At 36.6% G+C, this 26,631-nt stretch overlaps 2 protein-coding genes across 2 annotated transcripts; both read left to right on the top strand.

Moving 5' to 3' along the window:
* Window positions 1–2,946: 2,946 nt before the first annotated feature.
* LOC149815693 (22.7 kDa class IV heat shock protein-like) lies at window positions 2,947–4,019 on the top strand. Its single transcript, XM_089989740.1, has 2 exons — window positions 2,947–3,412; window positions 3,566–4,019. The coding sequence occupies exons 1-2, from the start codon at window positions 3,166–3,168 to the stop codon at window positions 3,880–3,882; spliced, it is 564 nt and encodes a 187-aa protein (XP_089845866.1). The 5' UTR covers window positions 2,947–3,165; the 3' UTR covers window positions 3,883–4,019.
* Window positions 4,020–17,419: 13,400 nt separating this feature from the next.
* On the top strand, window positions 17,420–18,332 carry LOC149815692 (17.6 kDa class I heat shock protein-like). Its single transcript, XM_089989739.1, has 2 exons — window positions 17,420–17,746; window positions 17,898–18,332. The coding sequence occupies exons 1-2, from the start codon at window positions 17,500–17,502 to the stop codon at window positions 18,212–18,214; spliced, it is 564 nt and encodes a 187-aa protein (XP_089845865.1). The 5' UTR covers window positions 17,420–17,499; the 3' UTR covers window positions 18,215–18,332.
* Window positions 18,333–26,631: the final 8,299 nt, after the last annotated feature.

The raw sequence follows: 26,631 nt of genomic DNA, 5'->3' as shown, positions 1-26,631 counted from the left end.
TAATCCAATTGGAAGGCTGGAATCCCTAGAAAAGCTCATTCTTGGACAATGCCATTCATTAAGGAAGATACCTGATTCCATAGGCAACCTGAAGTTCCTCCTTGAGCTAACATTGGTAGATTGTGAATCACTGAAAGAAATGCCAGATTCCATAGGAGACCTAGAGAAACTAAATTGGCTATCACTAGAGAAATGCAAGTTACTGGAACAGCTTCCAGATTCCATTAGACACCTTTCCCAACTGAAGAAATTGAATGTAAAAGGTTGCATGAGGCTTCAGTCTCTACCTCAACTTCCTTCACCTCTAATTGAACTCTATGCCAGTGGTTGCAGTGCTATGGAAAAATTCTCTGATTTCTCAAACTTGAGGGATTTAAAGAAATTGGATGTAAAATTTTGCAAGAAGCTTGTTGCCATCTATGGCCTACAGAATGTGAAATCTTTAGAAACGTTACATATGGCTGGCTGTGAAAACCTTGATTATAACTTGATGCAGAGGCAGTGTCAGGTATGTTGTTCTTTTTCTGGATTTGTAGGTTGGGGGCATCAAATTGTTGTTTGATTACTACTTCATGCTCTTAATTTTTCTGATGCAGGAGACCGAGTTTGAATCATTGATGGAGTTTAGCATTTCTGGAAGCCCTATAAATCAGGGGCTGTCCTTTGTACTTCCCTCCAAGTCATCATTATACGTGAACAAGTATGTTTTCTACCATGACTACTCCGGCGGTTCTGTACAGCTTCATATCCAAGCTGCAGTAGATAACCAGGCAGTCCTTGAGAAAGCTGCAGTAAATATTACAGAAACTGCCACCATGTGAAGTTTGAAAGGCATGATGAAATCAATCAACATTTCCGCAAAATAAGTGGTCAGAAGATGAACATAAATGTGTCTACGCCAACTCCAACAAGGGGTGATATCTGGCTGAAAGCATCCCGTTTCCAAAAATTTCTCTCAACATTAGGAGAGTGTTTCTCTCAGGCTTTAGCAGACACCTTTGGGTTATTCTGGCAAAAATTTTGCGAGTTTTGTTTGGTCATTTGTATCATCTTTGTGCTTCATCCTCGCTTCCAGATTTCTATGATTGGTCTCTTTACATCCTTTCTTTATATATTTATTTAGAATGCTATACACCATTAAAATTACTTGATGGTTTCTGAGTTGAACTTTGTTTTCTGTTTTTGTTAGCATGATTTTCCAGGCTTCAGTGACTTTGATATGGCTAATTCAAGTGATGGCCAGATATCAGGTGAATGCAATGATGCTACCATGCTATTCATCTTGGATTCTCCTTGCGGAAACCACGATAAATTTCCAGATGGATAATTTTTGTACCAAAAAAGAGTATATTCGATCTGGTTTATAAGGCTAACCGTCTACATTTTGTTTTGTGGTAAAAAATGCACCAAACTTTTTGACAATTATAAAAAAATGCACCTAAGCTTTGGAAATAATAAAAACACACCTTATTTTGTTAATCAAAACCAATTTCCGTGAAGATTAGCTGGGTTATCTTTTTTTTTTAATTGAAAAAAGAGAAGTTTACTTGGATTATCACTAACCCAAAACTCAACCCTCTCTCTCTCTCTCTCTCTCTCTCTCTCTCTCTCTGATAACAGCATTGACCAATGTAGGTGTTCTTTTCCTCGTAATATAGAGATAAGAGTTTTTTTTTAAGTTATTTAGCACCTTTGTCCCTTTCGAGAGAGATAAGTATATCTATTAACAAGGTATTTGCCTGTATCACGCCATGAATTGACGATTTGAGCTGTGGTCAGATGCACCCCTTTGAGAACATTGTGGCTAGATTAAGAGTTTCTTACTATAATTTATGTGGACCCTTCTGCACTTCATCTAACCAACTGGTACATCATGGTTGATGTTCAGGCCAAAAAACAAAGACAAAAAAAAAATCTATTGAAAACCAATTTTAGGTTAAGGTGCTTCCAGCAATGTTGTTCGTATCTGCTTGTATCGGTAGAAAATCGATACGATACTAACCTAAATGTAAAAAATTCTTAAAATTAAATTTTTTTATATTAATTTAATGGTTTTAACTTGTGTCACATTCTCATTGACACAATATTTTTTAATTACATTTTAGCCGATTCAGACCGATTTACTTGAGAATTGGTATCGGCGCCGAATTCACCTGAGTCATTGGCCAAACGATTCAGGGCCAATACCGATACTGACAAGATTGGCTTTTAGAGCTGGGAAATGAGACAAGCCACTTGTAGCTCAGCTCATTTTTAGCTCACAAAGAGCTCGTGAAATAGGCTAAACAGGTCAAACATAAATAACGAGTGCCTGGCTTGGCTCAGCTCACGTGTGATTTTTAACCAGTCGGAAATATATTTTGCATATATTTAACATTAATATGAAGTGCAGATGGATGAGCAATTTGGCTTACGAGCAATAAGTTTAGAACTAGGCCCGATAAACGATCCGAACTACCGAACAGAGGGTGTTCAAACTCGGTTCATTCTTGTGGTGGGTTGAGCTGAGCTCGACTCAAAAATACATTTTTTTTTAAATTGAAAATAATAGAACAGACTCTGAACGTGTACAGTAAAGCTCAAGCAAGCACATTTACAAAATAAATACATTGTTTCAATGCCATATGCAATAGGATTTGAGTTCTAAATTATTTTGAGACTTCTGTATTTATCTCTTGGAGCATGAAATGAGAGAGATTTTCAAGTAAAACAATATCAATTTAAGACGGAGCATATCCTTTGAAAGGCAAACTGGGGTTACGCGTAACCCTACGTCCAACTCAGCCACTCGGGAGAGTCAAGAATTTTTGTTTAATTTATTAAAAAAATAATAATAAATATATAATTTATTATTATATTATAAATTAAACAAGTCATTTGGAGAGGGAGAGAAAAAGTCTCTCTCTCACCGATAAAGAAGGGTCTAGAGTTCTCCTTTACCTTCTTGATCCATGTGTCGATGAGCCAAAAACGAAGCCTCGAGGGACGATTCTAGAGACAACCCCCACTGTCACCGTCTCATTATACATAACCCCTCTAGTCTTCACGCTTTTCCAATAGAAATCAAGTACTAGTGAGCAAAATCGTTCTCGTGTTTCAGGCTTTCTCTCTTGTGTTCTGAGTTTCTCTGTTGTTGTTAGGAGGTAAAAAAGACAAAGACAGAAGATGAGGGATTCATTCCTTGTGTTGGTAGGCTTCCTGGTGGGGTTGGCCCTCCTGCCGTCGGCGATGGGGCTCCTGCCCTACAGCAGGCTGTGGGATATGATGGTTCCCCAAGACACCATCGACCCCTTCAGGTTGCTGGAGCAGTCCCCGTTCACCGTCTCCAAATCTGTAGACACCAACATAGCCCTTGCCCAAGTCGATTGGAAGGAGACGCCTGTCGCCCATCTCATCACTCTCGACGTCCCTGGTATGTTTTCTGCCTAGATTTGATTTCTTTCTTTTTCTTCTTTCCTTTTCTGTTGTTATGCGATTGGTGCTGCCCAATCTTCAAGAGAGAGAGAGAGAGAGGGGAAAAAAGAAGAAGAAGAATTCTGAAGGGGATGGATGGGGTGGTGTGCAGGGGTGAAGAAGCAGGACATAAAGATCGAGATGGAAGAAGGGAGGGTGCTGAGGATCAGCGGAGAGAGGAAAGGGGAGGAGGAGGTCGAGGGGGAGAAGTGGCACCGGGCGGAGAGGCCCGCCGGCAGCTTCTGGAGGCAGTTCCGTCTGCCGTTCAACGCGGACATGGAGGGAATTAAGGCGCACCTGGAGAACGGGGTACTGAGGGTGACCGTCTCGAAGCTGCCCGAGGAGGGGAAGAGGCAAGCGAGGGTCATCGACATCGTGGAGGAGAGCTCCGCCGACGACATCAGCGCATCTAAGGCTGCGCAGAAGTGAAGAAACTGCTGCTCTCTGTTTCGCTCGCTTCTCCACTCATGTATCGATCACTTGTCAAAAATGTGTGTCAACTGTCAAAGGATGTGTCAGTGTAACTGAACGAGTTTTGTGAATAAAAGAAAACTCTTTCTGTTTCACATATGTTTGTCCTGCCCTCATCTTGCTCCAATTTCTTGTTGTGCTTGGTTTGCAACTCTTGGCCTGTGAGCGTTGGCTCTGGCGGGGCTCCGGTTGTCGAGTGTTGCACTGGACAGCAGCCGCAGAAGGAAAGGCTTCCTTCTAATTGTAGTACCTAGTTTCAGATAAACCTGCCGATGGCAGTAGGAACAAGGGTTAGAGTGGTGATTACTCAACTGCAGATCATTACTCTCTTTATCTTTTTATACAAGATCTTATTAGAATGTCTACAAACCAAATCTTCTTCCACCTTGTCGGAAGATAGTCGGCAAAGTATTTCATAGTTTTTATGGGTATGTGCCTATGTGGGAATCAACATATATTACAATTTTCTCGTAATAGAAATAAAAAGAATGCTGGTGTAACCTTGTTCCACAGCATGTAGCATCCATCAGAAAGAACCTACTGTCAGCCAGTGAATTTTGTTAAAATGGGAGATAACTTTAGGAGAACATATCCCTATGTTTATACCTGCTTTATCGACTAGATTGTGATATTGACATATGCAATATGAAGCAAAGCGAGCGAGAGAGCAGAAAGAAATTCAACATTACCACTCATGAAGATAGCAAAGTCAAAACAAATAAAGAAAGCAGAAGACAAAAAGAACATCAGGAGGGAGCGGGCAAGATCACATAAACATCTACCAAGATTTTATGCATCAGGTTTTGAATGTTGAAGAAAATGAGCGGCGTTTTGTGCCATCCAAACAAACCATCAAGAACTAAGTAAACACGTTCATAAGATGAACCTCCACCTTGTGCTCCGCTTAATACAAATCGGGCCCAAGATTAGATCTAGCGCAAAAGACTCCTCCTTAACAAACACTTCTGGATGCCTTCAGATCTTGTTAAAGAGTTCTACAAATATTGGGCAAAACCAGAACAAGTGAAACATAGATTCTTCTGCAGCTCGACAAAGAACGCACCAACTCGGGAGTTGAATGCCTCACTTCTTTAAATTATTGTAGGTCTGGATCCTATCGTACAAAATTAATCAAGTCAGGACTCGAGAACAGGGAGAAGGACCCTTCGCTCAAAGCACATCCTCGGGCAACCAATCAGTCCCCGGGAGGAGCAATGATCTATAGACTTTTTTGGTGAGGAACTTTCCGCTTGGCGCCAGCGCCCAATGCAACCACTGACCAAAATTTTCGGAGTCCTCAAAATGGTCTCTAAAGCAGGTTAAAACCCTCAACCACGATTTACGTCAGTGCGAGAGCGTCAAACCCCTGGTTCCCAGACGAACCGGGATAAGAGCAGGAGCCACATATTTAGCAAGAAGCAAACGAGCACAAGGGTTATCCGGTTGGTGGGCCAACCAACATTGCTTGACGACAAGAACAATGCTTCATAGTCTGAGCGCAAGAATGCTTAAACCAACCATACACCAAGGTAAGACCACCGAACGACAATCAATCAAGTGATGCTTACCCTTGAGTTGACACCCAGACCATAGAAAACCTGTCAGCAAGCGCGTCAGCTGTTTCTTTACTCTCACATGCATCACAAACATAGACATGAAAAATTCTGCAATAGTTTAAAGAACATGTCTGACTAAGGTTAGACGGTCAGCGATAGAGAGATAAGACGATTGCCACGAAAGCAATTTGTGCTTCATTTTTTTAAGCGTCGGAGCCCTAACAGCAGAAGAGAGGTGCTTCACTTGTAACGACAAGCCCAGGTACATAATAGGCATGTCAGAAATAGTGCAATTAAAATTATCTTTCCAGTTGCAAGCATATTGGCATGAACATTGAACATGGTAATAGAGCATTTGGTCTTATTTAGAGAAAGCCCCGATAGAGAGAGAAAGAACTGAATGATAAGCTTGAACCTAAGCATCTGCTTAACATTTGCACGATAAAAAATAATCATATCATCAGCATAAGTAAGAATATGACCCGAGAAGTCTGAAACCTACAAAGGATCAATGAAACATGATACCGCAGCCTGCTTAAGCAAGATCACAAGACCCTCAGCAACAACATTGAACAACAAAGGCACGAGAGAGAGAGCTGAAATATTCTTAATTATAATATTTTTACAAGGTTAGTGAAACATGAGAAAAGTATATTGTGTAAGTTGTGATTGTGAAAGTTGGTCACCTTTAGAATCAATAGTGATCCTGCGTCCGACCCCCAAGAAATAAACACTACTTACCAGAAACAAACACTACATGTTTCGCAACTGCCCACCCAACAGTTGACCCCTTTTTAGCGCTCACTTAGCGCCCTTTTATTCTTTCTTATTTTAGAGCAGAATCAGGAGGAGCCAACGAGCAAAGCTTTGAGAGTGCTTTTTGGTTTGTTTGAGCATCGATCATCCAGAGAGGTACTACGACAGACAGAGCGGGTGCTACTCGAATGAGTCTTTTTTTGAGTTGCTTTTCATTCAAGCAGACAGACCGATGTGGACAACGGTTGCCTTTCCCACTTCCTAAATAATTGGCAGACCGACACTTAGGGCACGTTTGGAAGCAACAAAATAGGAAAACTTTTCTAAATGAAATTTTTTCGCTTATTTGTGTAGCATGAGACATAAAAGAAAGAATGCTAGAAAAAATGAAGGGAAGAAAAAGAAGAGGAATTGGTGGTGATGGTAGTTTTTCTTTCTTCTGGGCATCAGCTCGTCGACGGCCCCACTGCATGGCCCACGGTTATAGCAGCGACACGACCCTTCCCGAAGATCGCCTCCTCTTCTCTTCTCTTCTTTTAGTGTTCGTGACTACCTCGCCTACCCCGATCTTTTACACTTCCTTTTCGATGAGTTTATGGGCTTTGCCACCACCATGCTCACGTATGTATAGAAAACCTTGAGGGTGACGCTCAGGCAGTGGATGGTGATGGTAGTAAGATGAAGAGAGCTCAGAAAATTTTTTAAAATATTTTTTCAATTATTTTTTTTTATGAATGTTTTTTTTATCAAAAAAATGTACATTTAGAAACACTCTCTTGAAGAAAAAATTTCTCACGTTTGAAATAAAAAATATATACTATTTATTACTTCGTATTATTTTTTTTACATTTTTTCCACTTCCAAACGTGCCTAAGCAAGAAAAATAATAAAAATATAAAAAAAAAACTTTTTCCATCATTCCAAACAAGAGATTTTTTTAAAGAAAAGTTTTTTTAAAAAAATATAATTTTTTATAAGAATAATTATTGTACATGAGTGTGAAAGAAATTTTTTCTATCAAAAATTATTTTTTATTAAGGCAACCATTTACTCACAACACATCTCTGTTATGAAACACGTACACACATACACGAAACATCACAAATTTATGTGGTTTAGTAATGGTTGCCTGTATCCATGAAAGAAGAGTTTTTTTTTACCTGTTTTTTATTATTCACTCATAGTAAAGTATATAGACGCCTACCTTATAAAGATAATTTCAGCTAATACAAGGATAACTAATTGCTGGAGATAGAAACAATCACAACCGAATGGAAACAAGATAATGCTGACATCTCATTTTCATAATCTTTGGTGTAAATCGCTAATCACGTTTCACTCTTGCTGAAGTTAGTTTCCTCAAAATGTGGAAGGATAAGGATCAAGACCAACTCATGATAACATTCTCTCCCTCAAGTTGGTGCGCAGATATCTGTCAAACCCAACTTGTAACTTAGCTTGTGATGCTTCTCATGACTTAGGGATTTGGTAAAAATATCAACCAAATGCTCTTGGCTTTCAACATATGATGTGCAAACTTCTTTAGCTTTAATTTTCTCTCTCATAAAATGACAGTTGGCTTCAATATGTTTGATTCTCTCATAGAAAACCGGATTGACTCCAATGTATATGGCAGTCATGTTGTCACACTTGAGTTTCATCGGTTGGGTAATTGTTATGCCCATATCAAGCATGAACACCTTAATCCAAATAAGCTCACAAGTACATGCGGCCATGGCATGGTAATCGGCTTCAGCATTGGATCTAGCAATTACTGATTGTTTCTTGCTCTTCCAAGTGACAAGATTACTACCAATAAAAGAACAAAAACTTGTTGTTGACCTTCTATTATTTGGGTCTCCTGCCCAATCGGCGCCAGTAAACCTTACAATGTAAAGGTTTTCATTCTTCTTTATAATAATACCCTGGTCTGGGCTCCATTTAAGATATCGGAGAACTCTATGTGCAGCTTCAACATGAATAGATTGTGGCTGATGCATGAATTGACTGATTACACTTACAACATATACAATATCTGAACAAGTAATAGTCGGATATATTAACTTTCTCACAAGCCTTTAAAAACACTCAATGTTGGTAATGACCTCTCAATCATTTTTCTTTAGTTTGCAGATAGCTTCAAGAGAAGTTTTAGTTGCTTTTGCCCCAATCACGCCAGTATCTTTAAGGACATCTAAAGTGTACTTCTGCTGACAAAAAAATTCCTTTGTTAGAATGTACAACTTCGATGCCAAAAAAGTACATTAGTTTGCCAAGGTCTTTGATCTCGAATTTGGCATGTAAGATCTCTTTGGTTTTCTGCATCATAACTTTATTGTCTCCTATTAAAATTATGTCATCAACATAGACTAGCAGAATCACAGTGCTCTGAGATGAAAGATGCACAAACATGATATAGTCAGCAGTACTTCGCTTGAACCTGAATTTAATAAGAACTTCACTATGCTTTGCAAACTAGGCCCGAGGGAATTGTTTGAGGTCGTAAATAAATTTTTGGAGTTTGCACACTTTCCCAAGATCACACTTATACTCCGATGGAGTGTCCATATACACCTCTTCTTCCAACTCACCATGAAAGAATGCATTTTTCACATCTAATTGAAAAATGTCTCACTGCTTATTTACAACGACTGAAAGAAGGATACATATAGAACTCATTTTTTGCAACGGGTGCAAAGGTTTCAGTGAAATCAATACATTCTTTCTGCGTATACCCCTTTGCCACTAATCTTGCTTTGTACCTTTCCACATAGTCATGACTATTATATTTGATTTTATATATCTACCGACATCCCACTGTTTTCTTTCCTTGAGATAACTCCACTAAGATCCAAGTATTGTTTTTTAGTAGTCTTTAATTCATCATCCATCGACCGTTTTCTTTGAGGATCTTCAAGAGCTTTTTTGAAACTTGATGGTTCATGATGAGCATAAGTCTTGGACAAATAGGTTAGATAAGACATAGATAGTTTTGAGAAGTCAAAATGATGTTCTATAGAATGGGCGTTAGACGTTTTGGTAGCACAATAGAAATAGTAATCACTAAGTCTAACTGGAGGCCTAGTGGGCCGAGATGATCTCTTAACATTACCAATTTCTTGAACTTGATTGGGCATAGGTATTGACTGACTTGGGTTAGAACTAGTCACGAGATATAGGTCTGTAGAAGTGGCATTTGGATCCGGTATGGAAGAGGTATCTAATTCTTGGACAGATGAGTCAACCAGGACATCAGGACTCGGGAGGTTAGACCCTTCAGCAAAAAACTCAATAATTGGCAGAATGGGACTCGGTATGAAACTTGACATACCTGGTTGGTTCTCCTCCTCATTGGGATACTGATAGTAAGATTCATTTTAAAAAAATCTCACATCTCTTGATACATAAAGTTTTCTTGTGATCAGATCAAAACATTTGAAGCCCTTCTTTGATGATGAATAGCCTACAAAAACACATTTGATGGCTCTTCTTTCAAGCTTGTTTCAAAATTTGTCTTGAAGATGAACGAAACACTTACACCCAAAGACTTTCAAATGTTTGATACAGATTTTTCAATTTCTCAATATTTCCATGGGAATTTTATTTTTCAAACTACAACTTGGGACACGGTTTATGATGTAACAAGTTGTATCTATAGCATCGGCCCAATATTGTTGAGGAATATTCATATGAAACATGAGAGACCGAGCTACATTGAGTAGGTACCAGTTTTTTCTTTTGGCAACCTCGTTTTGTTGAGGAGTTCTGGCACACAAGGTTTGGGGCATTATACCTTGCTGAGTCAAAAAATCACCAAGAATTTCATTAATATACTCTCCTCCATTATCGGACCTCTGGAGTTTGATCTTGTGGTCATGTTGAGTAAGCACCATATTATAAATTTTTTTAAAAACTTTAGCCACCTCATTTTTATGCTTCAGAAAATACACCCAGGTAATACGAGATTTATCTTTAATGAATGTAACATAATATTTAAAACCAAACATACTACAGAGGTTGGACCCTACACGTCAGAATGCACCAATTCAAAAGGCATATCACTTTTAATAGAAGAGTTTTGAAAAGGAAGCCGAGTGGCCTTAGCAAACTCGCATAAATTACAAGATAAACTATCATTGTTCAATTCTGGCAGCAACAATTTTATTATTCTAGCAGAAGCATGTCCAAGATGAGAGTTTTAAAGGCTATAAATATTGCTTGGTTGAGCACAACTTAAAAAAGTTCTTATCGACTGACTAAAGATGTATAACCCATCATGTTTTATGCCTCTACCAATCACCCTCTTAGTTCTCTTGTCCTGAAAAACCACATCCTTTGAAGAGAAAACAACCAAACAATCATGAGTTTTTGTGATCTTGCTCACAGACATAAGACTAGCAGCAATTTTAGGAACAATAAGCACTTTTGAACCAATATCGTGATTGATAAGATTAATATTCTTCGTGCCGATGACTATCATGATTGATCCATCGACAGTATATACCAATTTTTTTGTACTAGTCAAACTGTCATCACGATTTGTCATGTGGTCTGAGGCTCCCGAATCTATAATCCACTCGTTATTTGAAAGACATGAAAATAAAGCATGAATTTTACCTTGTTGGTCGGTAGGAGCATCACTGATGGGTAAGGTAGATGCTAAGTTTGTCTTAGCCATCTCCAGGAAAAAATGGGTCAAGTCATCTTTGGTGATAAAATTTGTTGAATCTTTCTTTACACTAGTCTCTTTATCACGATTAGGTCGACCAACAAGATCCCAACACCGATCTTTAGAGTGACCCATTTTTTTACAATAGGTACATTTAAGCTTAGGCCTTGGTTTAGATCGGTCTTGAGTGAAGTTGTTTGATGGCTCACTTGACGACTGGTTTTTCTTGAATCCAACCTGAAATGCCATTTGTTCTGACTATTCTTCTTTAAATTTAAGTCACGGATTCATAACTTTCTGGTGGGTTTCTTTGCATTGGATCATGGCACACACAAAGTTGTATGATGGCAAGAGCATCATCATCAAGATCTGGCTTAGTAGATTTTCATAGTCTGGGTTGAGACCTGCCAACACTTTAAAAACCTTATCCTCCTCAAACCATTTTTTATTTTCAAAAAACGTCATCGGTTGGGGGTTGATATTGAAGCAATTCATCCCACATCCCTCTAAGGGTACCTATATATACACTGAAGGGCTTGTCATCACGAGTATATTTAAAAATTTCCAGTTAGAGTCTATATACTCTTGCGAGGTTGAATTGCTCTCCATAAATTTATTTAACCGCATCACAGATTTTCTTTGCGATGTTCATAAACAAAAAACATCTAGCAATGGTCGGTTCCATAAAGTTTAACATCCAACTCATATATCATTCTCAGATTCCCATTTCGCTTAGGCAGGATCTGAGTATTTTGGTTTTTTGGTTTTCTCGGTGATGTATACTAATTTGGATCTACCAATGATAACCAACTTAACGGTCTTTGCCCAACTCAGGTAGTCAGTCCCTGAGAACAACGTATTGGTGATTTTAAGTAAATGATTTTGATCATGGAAACCAACCTTAGTATCAGCAACATTGAAAGATGAAACCCCAGTATTGTCAGTAGCATAACCTCCCACGGTGTTGGTTGTGTTACCATTAATGGATCCTATGTCTTTTGTCATAGGATCCAATGATGATCAATCACTATAAAGAGCTTTGCTCTGATACCATGTTACGAAACACAAACACACACATACACGAAACAACACAAATTTACGTGGTTCGACAATGGTTGCCTACATCCATAGTAGAAGATGTCTTTTGACCTATTTTTATTATTCACTCACTGTGAAGCATACAGATGCCTACCTTGTAAAGATAATTCCAGCTAATACAAATGTAACTAATTGTTGGAGATAGAAACAATCACAACTGAATGGAAACAAGATCATGCTGACATCTCATTTCCATAATCTCTTATGTAAATCGCTAATCACGTTCCACACTTGCTAAAGTTAATTTCCTCAGAATGTAGAAGGATAAGGATTCGCACCAGCTCATGATGACAATCTCATCTCATGAGTTGTCTCAAAAAGAGTTTCTCTATCTTTATCTTCTTATCCATGATAATTTTCTGGTCTTTCTCTTTCATGTGGTCAACCATTCTTATATCTATCTCAGAAGGAGAACTCCTCCTCTATGTCCCATGCTACACAAACAAGTGATTTTTTTTATTTAAAAAAGATATCAAAACTTCTCATGAGAAAAATCTTGTAAAAAAAATTCTTGTGTACAAACAATGCCTATGTGTGAAATGAGGATCGACCCTATGACCAATAATCTTAGTGAGTGACCAAAGAAAACCTATCGTTTAAGTAATCAAAACGTGAGGAGCATTTTCCCTTCAAAAATGTGTTGAATTCAGATATAGGATAAATGATGAATCTTGACATGAAGATAAGAACCATTTACAGTTTAAAAAAAAACCTTTATGGGTTGAAACATTTTGTAGTGTTCATAGCCATTAATTTTTTATCATAAAACAACCCACATTACACGTCAAAATCCAATTATTTAAATGTCTATTGTCACAAAATAAACCATGTAAATCATATCTACATGATTAAATTTATTCAAAGATTAAAAAAAAAGATAGATTGCAACAAATCTCAGCAAGAAAACTTGCTTGACACGTTAGAAACCAATCATCTAATTGTCGATTGTGTCAAAACAACTCCTTTCATGAGATTCCAACTCGATTGTAGCAAATATAAATCCTTTCTCTCTCTATATATATATACATATATATGGAAAGAGAGAGAGAGGAGTGGCTCCTAAACCATTTGTCTTATATCATCCCACACCTTTTTAAGGAAAGATAATGACATGTTTTCTTTGCTAACTATATTTAGAGGCTTCAATTAAGCAACAAAGACATGCAATTGTGTTTTATACTAGAGTTTAGGATGGCGTAAGGCATAAATGACTTGGGAGTCTCTCTCTCTCTATTCTAACATTAGGTATTGTGGTTAGATAATGGAGAGAATACTTTTTCGAAATCTTCTATTGTATTAGCACCAAAACACAATTGAGTAGCGCAAAGGTCAACAATAGGGTGGTAGGCAACTTTTCTTGTAAAATAGTGAGATTTGAGAAATTCTTCACAATTTTTCAAAATTCTTTTATGCTCAAAACTCTAATTCTTGATTTTCTTAAGACATTTTTACCATCCACACAAGCTGATGTTCAAACGATATGTATGCTCGTCGAAAGTCACAATATCTCAATAAAAAAGAGATTTGCATGAACATTTTGTAGGCGTGATAAAATTCACATAAAGTATTCGCTAACATGACTAACTTGAATCTCTACACAGGAGATTCACATCTAAAATGCACAAATTTACTAAGATTTACAATCCTGATGCGAACCTTCTATAATTTTTAAGTTTAAGCTTGACAGGTTTGCTTCATACATTTATTGCAGTCTTGACATTCACACACAAGTTATATGAACCTTTTTAACTAAAAATTCACTTAAAGTCAGTATGTATGTTTGCAAATGCATGTTTGACTTTTGAAAATGTTTGTTGAAATTGTCTTTACCTTCGCATATTTTCTTATTCAAGCTAGACAACTTCATGTCACATATTTGCAGACAACACAAATTTTGCACAGATACCATGTGAACCTCCTTTAACTAAAAACTCGCATAAAGTATGGGCATACATCCATAAATGTGTGTGACGTTCACAAATAGGTGTTGTGAACGTCCTTACCTTCACATATTTTTTACAAGTTTGAGTCACATATTTGTGAACATCACGACCTTCATGCAAATACCATGTGAACTTTTTTTAACTAAAAAATTGCATAACGTTCAAACGTACGATCGCAAATGTGTGTCTAACATTCTTAAGTATGTGTTGTGAACCTCTTGTTAATATAATGTCAATCTATTTTAAAGTGCGAGCCTCATTTTATAAATGTTCTTACCTTCACATACTTTCTTATTCATATATAAAGTCATTGATAGTTCTTTTTCCTTTTATCTTTTTTGTTGCTCACTAAAACTCTAATCATTTTTTCTTTACAACCTTAACCCTTTTTCCTCTCTTCTTGAAGTGATTTTTGGGTATTTCATCTTACGGCATTCCGACGAACCAGGGTTTTGCAAACCAAAGGATTTTAGGGTACTGCACATACACATAAAGCTTTATAAATCTAATATACAAGAACTCATAATTTTAAATTTTTGATTAAATAGTTTAAAGGTACTGGGGCACTTGTGCTCGCCTGGTTTGAAGGTATAGGAGCACACTGAGTGGAATTGTATAAATAAACTTATAATTGGCAACCTACATTCTTAAGGTGGAAATCTCTGGGATTATGCTACTATGGTTGCATGATTCGTTGCATATATGAGTACCTGCAACATTGAGCTATTGGGTTCAAATTAGGTTGAAACCCTGAAAGGTCAGGTAACAAAATTAATAAGATAAGTAACTCACTGAGACTCGAGCTTACCTTGGAGATGGTAGGTGGTACAAAACTTTGGAGATATGTGTTATTTAACTTCGAGCGACAATGGCTCGTTGGTCCCCAGTCCTCAGTGGTAGGTGACTCAAGCTACCAAAATGTCCTAGGTGGTAAGTCCAAGTTCTTCTGCAGAAGCTAAGGGTGCATCCCATTTATTTGGCCTTTGAGATGTTTTATCTGTTATTAAACCACTTTCTTTGGGATTTCAGTTTCAGTTAGACACTCGGGTTAACAAAACACATATCATAACAAACCCCTGAGTGTTATTTTCTATTATAGTTGCCTTGGCCTGCGAGTACTCGCATGATAATTAAAGAGAAACTTAAATTAACTATTATATATATATATATATTATGTAGAACTTGTGATATATTGTGCTTGAAAATGCTTATAATGTATTGTGCTTATTCATATGTCAAAAATGAGTTATGATATTAATTGTTTAATGTGATGTTCGTTTAGTTATCTCATGATATGCTATAGCTTTACAATTCAATAAAAAACTCAAAGTATTACACATCCTTGTTACATTGTACACATGCATAATCATAGTATTCCTACTACTCAGACTGGTTGTAATCTGATCATATTATTTTATCATTTCAGGTGAAGAATAGATGACGCAAAGTGGTTACGAGATGATGTAGGGACTATGATGCACAGATTTTTATATTTTTGAGACAACTTGAAATAATTTTGTTATTTTTATTTATGTTTTTGTTATGAACTTAACACTTTATTTTCTGTTAAACTTTATTGATACTTGGAATGATATTATTGGTTTGAATGTCTTGGGTTGTACCCGAGATGTTTAACATGTAGTAGATTGAGTAGTTCCGCTGTGTTTAAAAAAAAAAATATCAAAAATTTGGTTAAGTTTTTGGGTCGTTATAGAAATAAACTTTGTGTAGGCAATTGCGTTAATTGAATGTATGAAAGCTATATAGATAACTTTTTGTTACATGCTATTTTTATTTGATGCATTATATTTGTGTGATTGGTGTGAGCAGTTAATGATGACCTTAAAAAAGGGTAAAGTATATTATTGTCTCATTGGTGATCCTAATTGGATATTTATAATAGTGTCTAAAAACATTAACGCTTTGATGTCTTGTAAAATTGGATATGTTGAAGAGTATATTTTTTATAAAAAAAAAAATCAGTATCTAAGGGGAAAATGGAGATGCATTATCCCCATCTTTCTCACCCTCAAATGCTTTTACAAGTGGCAATCAGGCATATGTTGTGGCATATGCCGACACCCTGGAACTGGGCTCAGTTAGGCAGACCCCTACCAGTTATTCAACCATACGAATTGGGGTTTGAACTTACAATGTCCCATCAAAAGGTGATGTGCACTAACTTCTCGTACCAGACAAGCGAAGCCCCCCGTTAGTTATTTGTTGTATTTTTTGATAAAATATTAATATTACATTGTAGTCATGATAATTATGTTTTAAACATAAGATTTTCAAATAGTTAACTGCATGAGAGTTATTTAAGTTGCATTAAAATAATATCATTTGCTAAAATCTCTTATATTATTATTATAGTATTTAATATCATTTAATTCCCTCTCTTTTAATGCTAATAAAAGTATTTTAGTCCGCTGAGCACCAAGACCAAGAACATACATTTAAAAGCCTGTTTTACCTGGACCAAACCCTATAGGATCCAGGTATGGTGACAAATAAGAAGGCTTGATTAAGACCTAGGTCCGAACTCGAAGGTCCAATTAATACATGGACCCGGGTTGCCCCACCCAAGTTCTGACTATATTTTTGACTCATTTATGGCTCGATCTAACCCAACTAAGGTGAGTCACGAGTTGACTCGCCAAGTTTGCCAACTAAGCCGCTAAAACACAACCATATGTGTTTGTCCTCGATTTCATGTCATTTGGACAGGTTCCTTATAATATTACATCACAAAAATACAAATAAAAGGACAGAGGAGAAAAACAAAGCTGGTTGCATTAATGAGAGTAAGGCATAAACCCTTGGCCAGTCCGAGCTTGGCGACTCTCTAGAGACAAGGAGTGTGCTATGAGTTTACACCATCGGGACAGCAACCCTTAAGTAGGTTCGACAGGCTTAGCCAATGTGACTAGGTCTATGAGTCAGTTGGTGTTTTTTTTTATAAAAAAAATCTGAATTCGCTAAGATGACACTTTTCAGCAAAAATACTAAAAATAATATAAAAATACTAAAAGTATTAAAAAACTATTTTCTAGCATTTTTTATTTATTTGAAAAAATAACTGAGAAAGGACGAAAATGCAAATAGGGAGAAGGTTAAGGTGATATTTGTAATTTAATCAGCAAGACATCTTCCATGGTCATGACGCCCTACGGAGAGTCGGAGGCCGTTGCTATGGAATCGGACAGTGGATAACCGCTTAATCAGAGTCATCAAACGCACGATCTTCAGATGCGATCCGATCCAACGGCGAAGATAGGGTAGATACATGTCATCAGTGGAGGGGAGAAAAAAGTATCTCTCACACCGACAAAGAAGGGTCTAGATTTCTCCTTTACCTTCGCGGACGGATCTGGAGAGTGGAGACAACCCCACCATCTCCCATCTAACTATAAATATCCACACAGTCGCGACGCTTTCCCCAACAGAGATCATCAAGTGCTAGCAAGCAGTCGTTCCTCGTGTTTCAGGCTTTCTCTCTTGTGCTCTGAGTTTCTCTGTTGTTGTTAGGAGGTAAAAAAGACAAAGACAGAAGATGAGGGATTCATTCCTTGTGTTGGTAGGCTTCCTGGTGGGGATGGCCCTCGTGCCGTCGGCGAAGGGGCTCCTGCCCTACAGCAGGCTGTGGGATATGATGGTTCCCCAAGACGCCATCGATCCCTTCAGGATGTTGGAGCAGTCCCCGTTCACCGTCCCCAAATCTGTAGACACCAACGTAGCCCTTGCCCAAGTCGATTGGAAGGAGACGCCCGTCGCCCATCTCATCACTCTCGACGTCCCTGGTATGTTTTCTGCCTGGAATTGATTTCTTTCTTTTTCTTTTTTGCTTTTCTGTTGTTATGCGATTGGTGCTGCCCAATCTTCTTCAAGAGAGAGAGAAGAAAAAAGAAGAAGAAGAAGAATTCTGAAGGGGATGGATGGGGTGGTGTGCAGGGGTGAAGAAGCAGGACATAAAGATCGAGATGGAAGAAGGGAGGGTGCTGAGGATCAGCGGCGAGAGGAAAGGGGAGGATGAGGTCGAGGGGGAGAAGTGGCATCGGGCGGAGCGGCCCGCCGGCAGCTTCTGGAGGCAGTTCCGTCTGCCGCTCAACGCAGACATGGTGGGGATCAAGGCGCACCTGGAGAACGGTGTACTGAGGGTGACCGTCCCCAAGCTGCCCGAGGAGAGGAAGAAGCAGGCGAGGGTCATCGACATCGTGGAGGAGAGCTCCGCCGACGACATCAGCGCATCCAAGGCTGTGCAGAATTGAATAAACTGCTTCTCTGTTTCCCTATCGCTTTCCACTCATGAGTCGATCACTTGTCAAGAATGTGTCACTGTAATTGAACGAGTTTTGTGAATAAAAGAGAGCTTTCTGTTTTCAAGTATATTTGCCCTTCTCTTAATCTTTCTCCAATTTTCTTGGTTGTGCTTGGTTTGGAACTCTTGGCCGGACTCCCGCGGGGCACCGTTTGTGGAGGGTTGGCCTGGGCAACGAAAGGCTTCCTTCTCATTGTAGCACCCAATTTCAGATAAGCCTGCCGATCGCAGGAAGCCGTTTGTGGGGGGGTATGTTTGATCGCTTGTCCAGGGTTGGACGAGAAAAAGAACAGAACATTGGTTCTGTTCTTTTTGTTTCAAGTCCAATGGGGAAGAATTAAGAAGAAAAAACCCTAATCAATGGAAGAAAACTCTAATCAAGATGAGAACCCCTAATCAACAAAATCAAACAAAAACCCTTAATCTAAGATTACCCTCACATATGAAAACCTAAAAATGCTTTAAAAAAATTGATTCAAACCGAAACAAAAAAAGAAGAAAAGAGGAAGAAAGAAAAGAAAAAACTCGTTGGTGGCGACGCTCTTGCGTCGCCTCACCGGCCTTCCGATGGCAGCTTCATCCCCGGCATCGGTGATCTCCGGGCTAAGGAGAGAGAGATTTGGGGACCCTTACCCCCGATTTTTTTTTTTAAACATGTTTCTTGAGTATTTTTTTTTTAACAAGGAGATGGGTGTCAAAAAAAAGTTAGGTTTTTAAGGATAAGATGAATGCTGTTTGCATCCACCGCATCCAACCTTTGTTAAAATGACCGTCTTTCATGTTCACTTCGTCCCATTTCGAACCAGAGACAGTAATTCAAACATGTCCTAACGGAACAAGGGTTTGAGTAGATATGAGTCAATTGCAGACAATCAACTCTTTATCTTTTTACAAAAGTATCTTATTGGAATTGTCTAAAAACCAAAAATTCTTCCACGTTATCGGAAGATGGTCACCTAAGTTTTTCGTAGTTTTTATGGGTCTATGAGAAACTACATGTATTAGAATGTTGTTGTAACAGGAACACAGAACACATAAGTTAAAAAAGTTGCCGATGTAACTTTGTTCGACGCGTTATGTGTACCATCCGTCGGAAGGAACCCATTCAGTCCATCGATAATTTAAAAGGGTCATGAAGTTCATTTAAAGCATGAGATAATAACTTTAGGACAACAGATGCAGATGCATGTGCTTATGGTTTTGTCGTTGATAATGCATAACATGACCATAGATTGTGATATATATTTCGAAGTAGTTGCATTTCTTTTTATGAATGTGTCAAGCTACGATCTCGGTAGTGAAGATGCATGCAATATCACACATGCAACAGAGAGAGAGAGAGAGAGAGTACTCTGATTCTTGGTCAGTGAAATATAAGAAAAATACAAGTGTTGTGATTGCCAGCAGGGATTGTTTTTGCCTTCTATCTTGTTAAAATTGATCCATGACCGGAATAATTTTTCCTTCAATTTATGATGAATTCAAATATAGGATAAACGATGAAATCTGAAGGGAAACTTGAACCAATTACTGTTTCCGAAAAAAGATCTTTTATGAGTTGAAACATTGTATAGTGTCCATAGCCAAAAAAAAACTTTTGGGTCATTAACGAAACTTACATTATACATCATGATCCATTTCTAAAAGAATTGATATGAGTTTCTAAAATAATAATAAAAAAATATTTTTTATAAAGATTGTGGACAAGAACCTAAAATCCTTATGTTTTGTGTGTGTTTGATTTTTTGTGTGATTTGTATTTCTTCTTTAAGATCTGATCTGCATATAACGTGTGAATCTCCTTTAACAAAAATTGCATAATACAATGAATGTTGCAAATATTATATGTAAATCTTTGGTTAACGTAATGTCATTTTATGAATGTTTTGTCATTGGCATTTTTTTTATATATTTTTTAGTTGTTTCTTATTATATAGAGAGTTTTTTATTCTGGTCTGACCACGATACCTTTCCATGTTTTACTTTAAACTCTTTTTTTTTTTGAATGGATTTATTCACTCTCTCTTTGTTTGTTTAACGAAAAACAAACAAAATACTTAAAAAAGAACTATCGATGACTTTATATATGAATCAAAAACCATGCAGAGGTAAAAAAAAATCACAAAATGACATTGCATTAACAATAGATTTGTGTACAATATTTGCGACATTTATTAAATTATGTGGTCAAACATATTAATATTCCCCGCCAATAGGATCCAAGCAAAGAAAGTTGCCCGAGGGGATGGACCAAGACCCAAGAGAGAAGTTTGGAAGCCAGCCACTTGACAAGCACAACATAAAGATATAGAATAAGAATTATCTTTTGTGAGAAGCCATTTGACAGGTCCATTCAAACAGTCATTTGAAACACATTGCTATAGGAAATCAAGGCATTTCATGTTACTTTTCCAAATTGGGGATCCTTTTATCCAAGAATGGCATGTCTTCCAATTAGAGAGCCGACCAACTAGCTTATACTTGGATTTCAAAAAAGAAAACAGAGAAGACTTTGCCACCAAGCACCACCACCATCGACCTAAGAAGATCTAAAAGACGTTTAATCCCTAGCCCCACAATCCACATATGAGGTGACAGTATGGTAGAACTAAAGGAGTTTATGTGCTTGCAGAAGAGTGGTCTCGGGTTGAAGCGTGCATTGTTATGCTTTTAGTTATTTTTTTTATATCACCAAAAATCTGATTCCTGCATATCTCATCAAATTTGTAATATGTTTGTGTAAACTAGCATTCTTAATTTTGGCTCCATAGAGCCCTTTTGTATAGTGAAAGGGGTTGAAGTAGAGAAGCATTCATTGAAGAAATCCCTTCAAAGAAAAACTCTTGATGTTAAGACTTATAACTATATATTTTTTGTTAATTGATTATTTTTTTGTTTAAGTGTGTTTAACATTTTGAACATGTAATTGTCACATGTCTTAACCATTGAGACCATTTGGGAGAAAGAGAGAGAGACAAATAAAGAGAGAACTCATGTTGAGATGGCCTCCCAACAATCCTCATATAGCCACGACTTTACATCTTCCACTTGGTTATGAGGGATATATTGTGTTAACATGCATGTTCTTAGCAAGAACTATGCACTTATATACACTCACACAATCTTATAGGACTCAAGTGTTTAGTGAAAACATCATATGTGAATGCCTTGGTTAATAGATATGTTACCATATCACCTTAAAGAACATAATCAACTGTTATTTCATTTTTTATAAGCATATCATGATATTTAACATTAATATGCTTACTTTTAGAGTTATTTGCTCTTATATGAATCAAGTCTATAACAACTTTGTTATCATCATAAATTTAAACCGGATATTTTTTAATATCTAATTTAAAATCATTTAGGAAATGATTTATCCAAACAATAAAAGCAATAACCATCTTATATATTATATATTCAGCTTCTTGAGTATATTGTATTACATACCCTTGCTTCCTGCATGATCATGCAACTGCCCCACCTTCTATCATAAAAACATAACCAGAGGTGGATTTTGCTTAACTTCTATTACTAGCAAAATCTATTTTTGAGTAACTCACAAGCTTTGATCTATCTGACTGATAGCATAGCCTGAGTTTCATAGTTTATTTTGGATACCGAAAGATTCTTTTTACTACTACCCAACGAAGGAGTCTAACATTGCTTTGGTATCTAAGAGCTAGACTTATTACAAAGCCTAAATTAGGTCTAGTGCAATGCATAATATACATCAAGTTTTCAATTGTTTGAGCATAAGAAACATTTAACTTCTTTTGTCCATCTTTTGGATAATCATTCTTGTTTAGTCTTAGGCCTTTAAACACAAGAGTTGTCTTTGCCTTAGTGATAATCATTCTAAATCTCTTTAGAATATAATCAAGGTGCTTCTCTTGATTAAGGCATAATAATCTTGATTTTTTATTTCTTTGAATTTTAATTTTAGAAATACATGAGCCTCCATCCATATTCTTTATTTCAAATCAAGAATTCAACCAAGACTTAATCTAGTTTATCATTTATAAGTCATTTCTTACAATTAATATGTCATCAACATAGAAGAATAAAATACTTAACTTACTTTTTTTGGTATATACACAGTTGTCCAAATTATTTGCCTCATAACTCAACTTGGTTATGACCTTATGAAATGTCAAGTATCATTGCCAAGGTGACTGTTTAAGCTCATTCAATAATTTATTCAACTTTTATACTTTATCTTCTTGACCTTTAATTTCAAAAGTCTCATGGTTGTTGCATAAAAATAGTTTCATTTAATTCACCATTCAAGAACATTGTTTTCACATCCATTTGATATAAGTAAAAATCAAAATAAGTTATCAGTGCCAAAATAATACAAATAAAGGCTAGTTTTGTCAGAGGATAATAAGTTTCTTCATAATCTATATCCTCATATTGAGGATAACTTTTAGCAACTAATCTTACTTTGAACTTATCAATAGTTTCACTAGCTTTGAGTTTCTTTTTTAGAACCTATTTACTATCAATTATCTCGCATCTTTAGGCAAAGCAGTTAGTTTTCAAACTTTATTCATTTTTATGGAATCCAACTAGTCTTTTATTGCTTTCATCTAATGTTCAGATTCATGAAAAGCAATTGCATCATTAAAACTTAAGTTATCATTATTCAAGTCTATAAAATAGCGTAACTCTTCGCTCAAGAAAATGTAATAATCATTTAAGTACGAGGGAGGAGCTCTCGGCATTTTTTGCCCAATTATGGGTTGTGAAAATTGCTCATTATTCATAATTGGATCACTAGGCTCAAACTCTTGAATAGGTACCCCAAAATCATTTATGATGTCAAGAGAGACTCTATTATCTTCAGGATCAAAGACACATTTTTTACTTTCCAGAAACTTTAAATATTTTCTCAAGATTATATAATCTACAATCCTTTAATCTCTTTGGGTGCTCTATAAAAATATACTTGATAGCCTAGCTATTTAACTTTTCCTTCCTCTGATTAAAACTCCACACATGTAGACAATCCCCACTTTCACAGATGATTCAAATCTGGCTTTCTGTGCATGCACAACTCATAAGGTGTGCATGCTACTCTCTTAGAATGAACCATATTAAGAATATGCATGACAATGCTTATGGCTTCTCTCCAAATTTTTGTAGGAAGGTTTGCATGTGTTAACATGGATCTAGCCATTAGGGTTATATTCTTTCTTTTTGCGACATCATTCTGTTGTGATGTATAAGACATAGTTGTATGAGCGATTACATTAATATCTCTGCAGAAAGACTTAAACTCATAAGAGTTATATTCATCACCTTTATGATATCTAATAATTTATATTTTTCTTTTTAATAACTCTTCAAACTCCTGTTTATATGACTTAAACATTTTTAGAGCTTTTGACTTTCTAGAAATAAGTTAAATAGAACCAAATCTTGAATAGTCATCTATGAGTATGACAAACTATAATTTTCTTTTATATGTTTCTATAATCAAGGGCTCATATATATCAGTATGTACCATAACTATTAGTTCGGAAGCCCTGTTACCCTTAAAAAAAGGTTTCCTAGTCATTTCTTCATGTATACATGGTTCACATGATTTGAAGTCTATATTTTAAAGTAAAAGTAATAACTTAATGCTAACAATTTTTTTTATTATATTCATATGTTCTTGTTTGAGATAATTGTATGGGGAGCTCGGTTTATAATGTCTTGCATTTTCATACTTAGTCAATTTGAAATTTCTAAAAAAAAAATTCTAAGTATAGGGGAAAATTGATGAACCTCCAATGTTAGGAATGCATTAATAGAGTCTGATCTTGGCCCAGATCCTATCGACAAGGTCGATATGAGCCAACAAAAAAAATACCAAAAAGTTTTATTTTGACCTTTAAATTCAAGCAAATTTTGTGTGAAATTTGGGTTAAAATTGAGTGAATTTAGAAAGCAAAATTCAAAGTATATGTTATTGGATGCGTCGCAAAATCCTGAGTCCAACGATATTTTACTTCTCCCAATTCGACCTACGGTTGGCCCGAAAATTCTTTAAAAAAAAAAAAAAAAGGGACCGCTTCGACGGGCTGGGACTGGATTTGGATTGGACTGGATCCAATGCTTTTGATCCAAATTAACATGGATCTTGACTCTGTCCAAGACCCACATTAATTAAGATTTGATCTATCGTAGGATCCAATTGGAGTTTGGATATGAATTTGGATCCTAAATTCGGATTCAGATCCAAACCCATACCCAACGATGATATAGCTTTAAATTCATTTTTATATTCAATTTGAAGTTAAATTAAAGTTAAAAGCCCTCAGAGGGATAAGATATCCTCTGGAAGCTTTTGGATAGTTATTTAGTAATAAATAATGTATAACTAATTAATTTATTATTTAATGGGCATTAATTCTGAATTTCAAAACTTAACTTATGGTTAATCTTGAGAAGAATCTACCCTAACCATGAAAGGAGGAGAGAAAAAGGTAAGTAAAAAGGGTAAAGAGGAGTAGTTTGTGAAAGAATGAAAGTAATAAAGGGGTTTTGAAAAAGTTAACAAAAAGAGGTTGAGAAAAAATAGGAAAAGTGGGATTTGGATATAGAGTGAGATTCTATCTCCAGCCCACCATATGGGGAAACCCTAGAGGGGCATCACCTCTAGAGATTTCCTCAATAAAAAAAAATCGTGAACTATAGAAAGGTAAGGAAAGAAGAAAAAGAGAAGGAAAAAAGAAAGAAAGAGAGAGAGAAAGAGAGACGTGGGAAAAAGAGGAAGAAAAATGGAAGAAGATGTGGAAAGAAGTACATGGGGTTATTTTTAAATCTCAAAAAATGGTATGGGCCCTTCTCTCTTCTCAAACAAAAAAGAAGAAGATATAAATTGAATTCTATAAAGTATGTTAGTTGAAATACAAAGAAGAATATGATTCATTCTCTCTTGATAGTGTTAGGTATGAATATATCATGTTATTGTTTCCCCTTTCATGAAAGTAAAATCTGGAAAAAAAATGGATATATGAATTTGTATGCAGATCTATCCACTTTAATAAGTAGACAGGTTTGCATATATCGACCACATATAGTATGGGCCAATCTGGATCGGTCTGACACACACATGTGGTGCAACTTTGAAACAGATCGGCTATGACTGCCATACACAGATCTGGCCTAGATCTGTTGTAGGGTGCATTATAAAGTTCTTATTCAATACATAAAGAATCTGGGATTTATAAAGTTGTTATTCAATGCATAGTAATTGCTAAATTGGTAATTTATAAGATTGTCATCTAATGCATAATGAATATTTGATTTACAAAGTTGTTGTTCAATGCATAATGACGGTTAAATCTGGGATTGATGAGGTTGATGTCCAATGCACAAAGTATGCTAGAATTAATATTCAATGCAAAGAGAATGTCAAATCTGTTATTGAAAATTTCTTAGATGTATTATACTGTCCATAGTTCAACTTTTTACATATTCCCATTTTTGTAGAAAATCATATCATAGGCTGACAACTCATATACTATGTATGTTCATGTCTTGAAAACAATTTTTCTTTTATGTTATGTTTTTCAAAGGCCCAGCCGAACCTTGGGTTTCGGCTGGGCATATGCATGTGGCTGGAACCATCCAACTGTGTTGGTTGGGTAAGTCTTAGCAGGGCACAAATCCAGTCGAAGCCAGGTTCCTGCAAGAAAAAAAATAGCATATGGAAGAAGAAAAAAATAAAAAGGTATTTTTTTTATTTGTAGAGCATTTCTCGTAGGCCCAACTGAACTCGATTTAGATGGGCAACTGTTGAGCCTGTCAGGCCCAACCGAACCAGGTTCAACTGGGCCAGACAATGATGGCTAGTCCCAGTCAAACCAGTGTCGGCTGAGGTTGTTTAACAGCCTATCAAGGCTAGCTAAACTGGGTTTGACTGGCATGGAAGCTGGAAACCTCTAAAAAAAATGTGTTATATTTTTGGACAAACGGTTGCCCTGTAAAACCCAGTCAAACTGAGTTTGCAGGCAGATTCAGAGGCCCGTTAGGCTAAGCCAAACTAGGTTCGAATGGATTGAACAGGGTCTGCCAGGCCAGTCCAGCCTACCTGAGTAGGGTGGGTTGAGCCATCTTCAATATATGCATATATATATACATAATTGGGTTGCCTGTTAATATTTTCAGATGTATGCATGTTAAAGTTCACATGTTGTTTTTTACATATTAAAGTACTCAAATTTCTCTTGTTATATGTTTGGCTTCTTGACGGGATAAATACTCAGCCTGTGCACATAAATGTGCAGATTTAAGCATGTATAAGAGTTTGCTTTAATGTGTTGTCATTATCCAGATTTACACATATTACACATACATATGTTATAAAAG

The sequence above is a fragment of the Nuphar pumila genome, chromosome 15 (assembly GCF_984573655.1).
Source record: "Nuphar pumila chromosome 15, dmNupPumi1.hap1.1, whole genome shotgun sequence".
Taxonomy (NCBI): domain Eukaryota; kingdom Viridiplantae; phylum Streptophyta; class Magnoliopsida; order Nymphaeales; family Nymphaeaceae; genus Nuphar; species Nuphar pumila.
Note: the sequence above shows the minus strand (reverse complement) of the source record. Positions and strands in the feature narration are given on the sequence as shown.

Excerpts from the sequence above, each read along its gene's own strand:
- LOC149815692 (XM_089989739.1), top strand. The coding sequence starts at position 17,500 with ATGAGGGATTCATTCCTTGTGTTGGTAGGCTTCCTGGTGGGGATGGCC. Across the intron at positions 17,747-17,897 it reads CATCACTCTCGACGTCCCTG|GGGTGAAGAAGCAGGACATA; the intron begins GTATGTTTTCTG and ends GGTGGTGTGCAG.
- LOC149815693 (XM_089989740.1), top strand. The coding sequence starts at position 3,166 with ATGAGGGATTCATTCCTTGTGTTGGTAGGCTTCCTGGTGGGGTTGGCC. Across the intron at positions 3,413-3,565 it reads CATCACTCTCGACGTCCCTG|GGGTGAAGAAGCAGGACATA; the intron begins GTATGTTTTCTG and ends GGTGGTGTGCAG.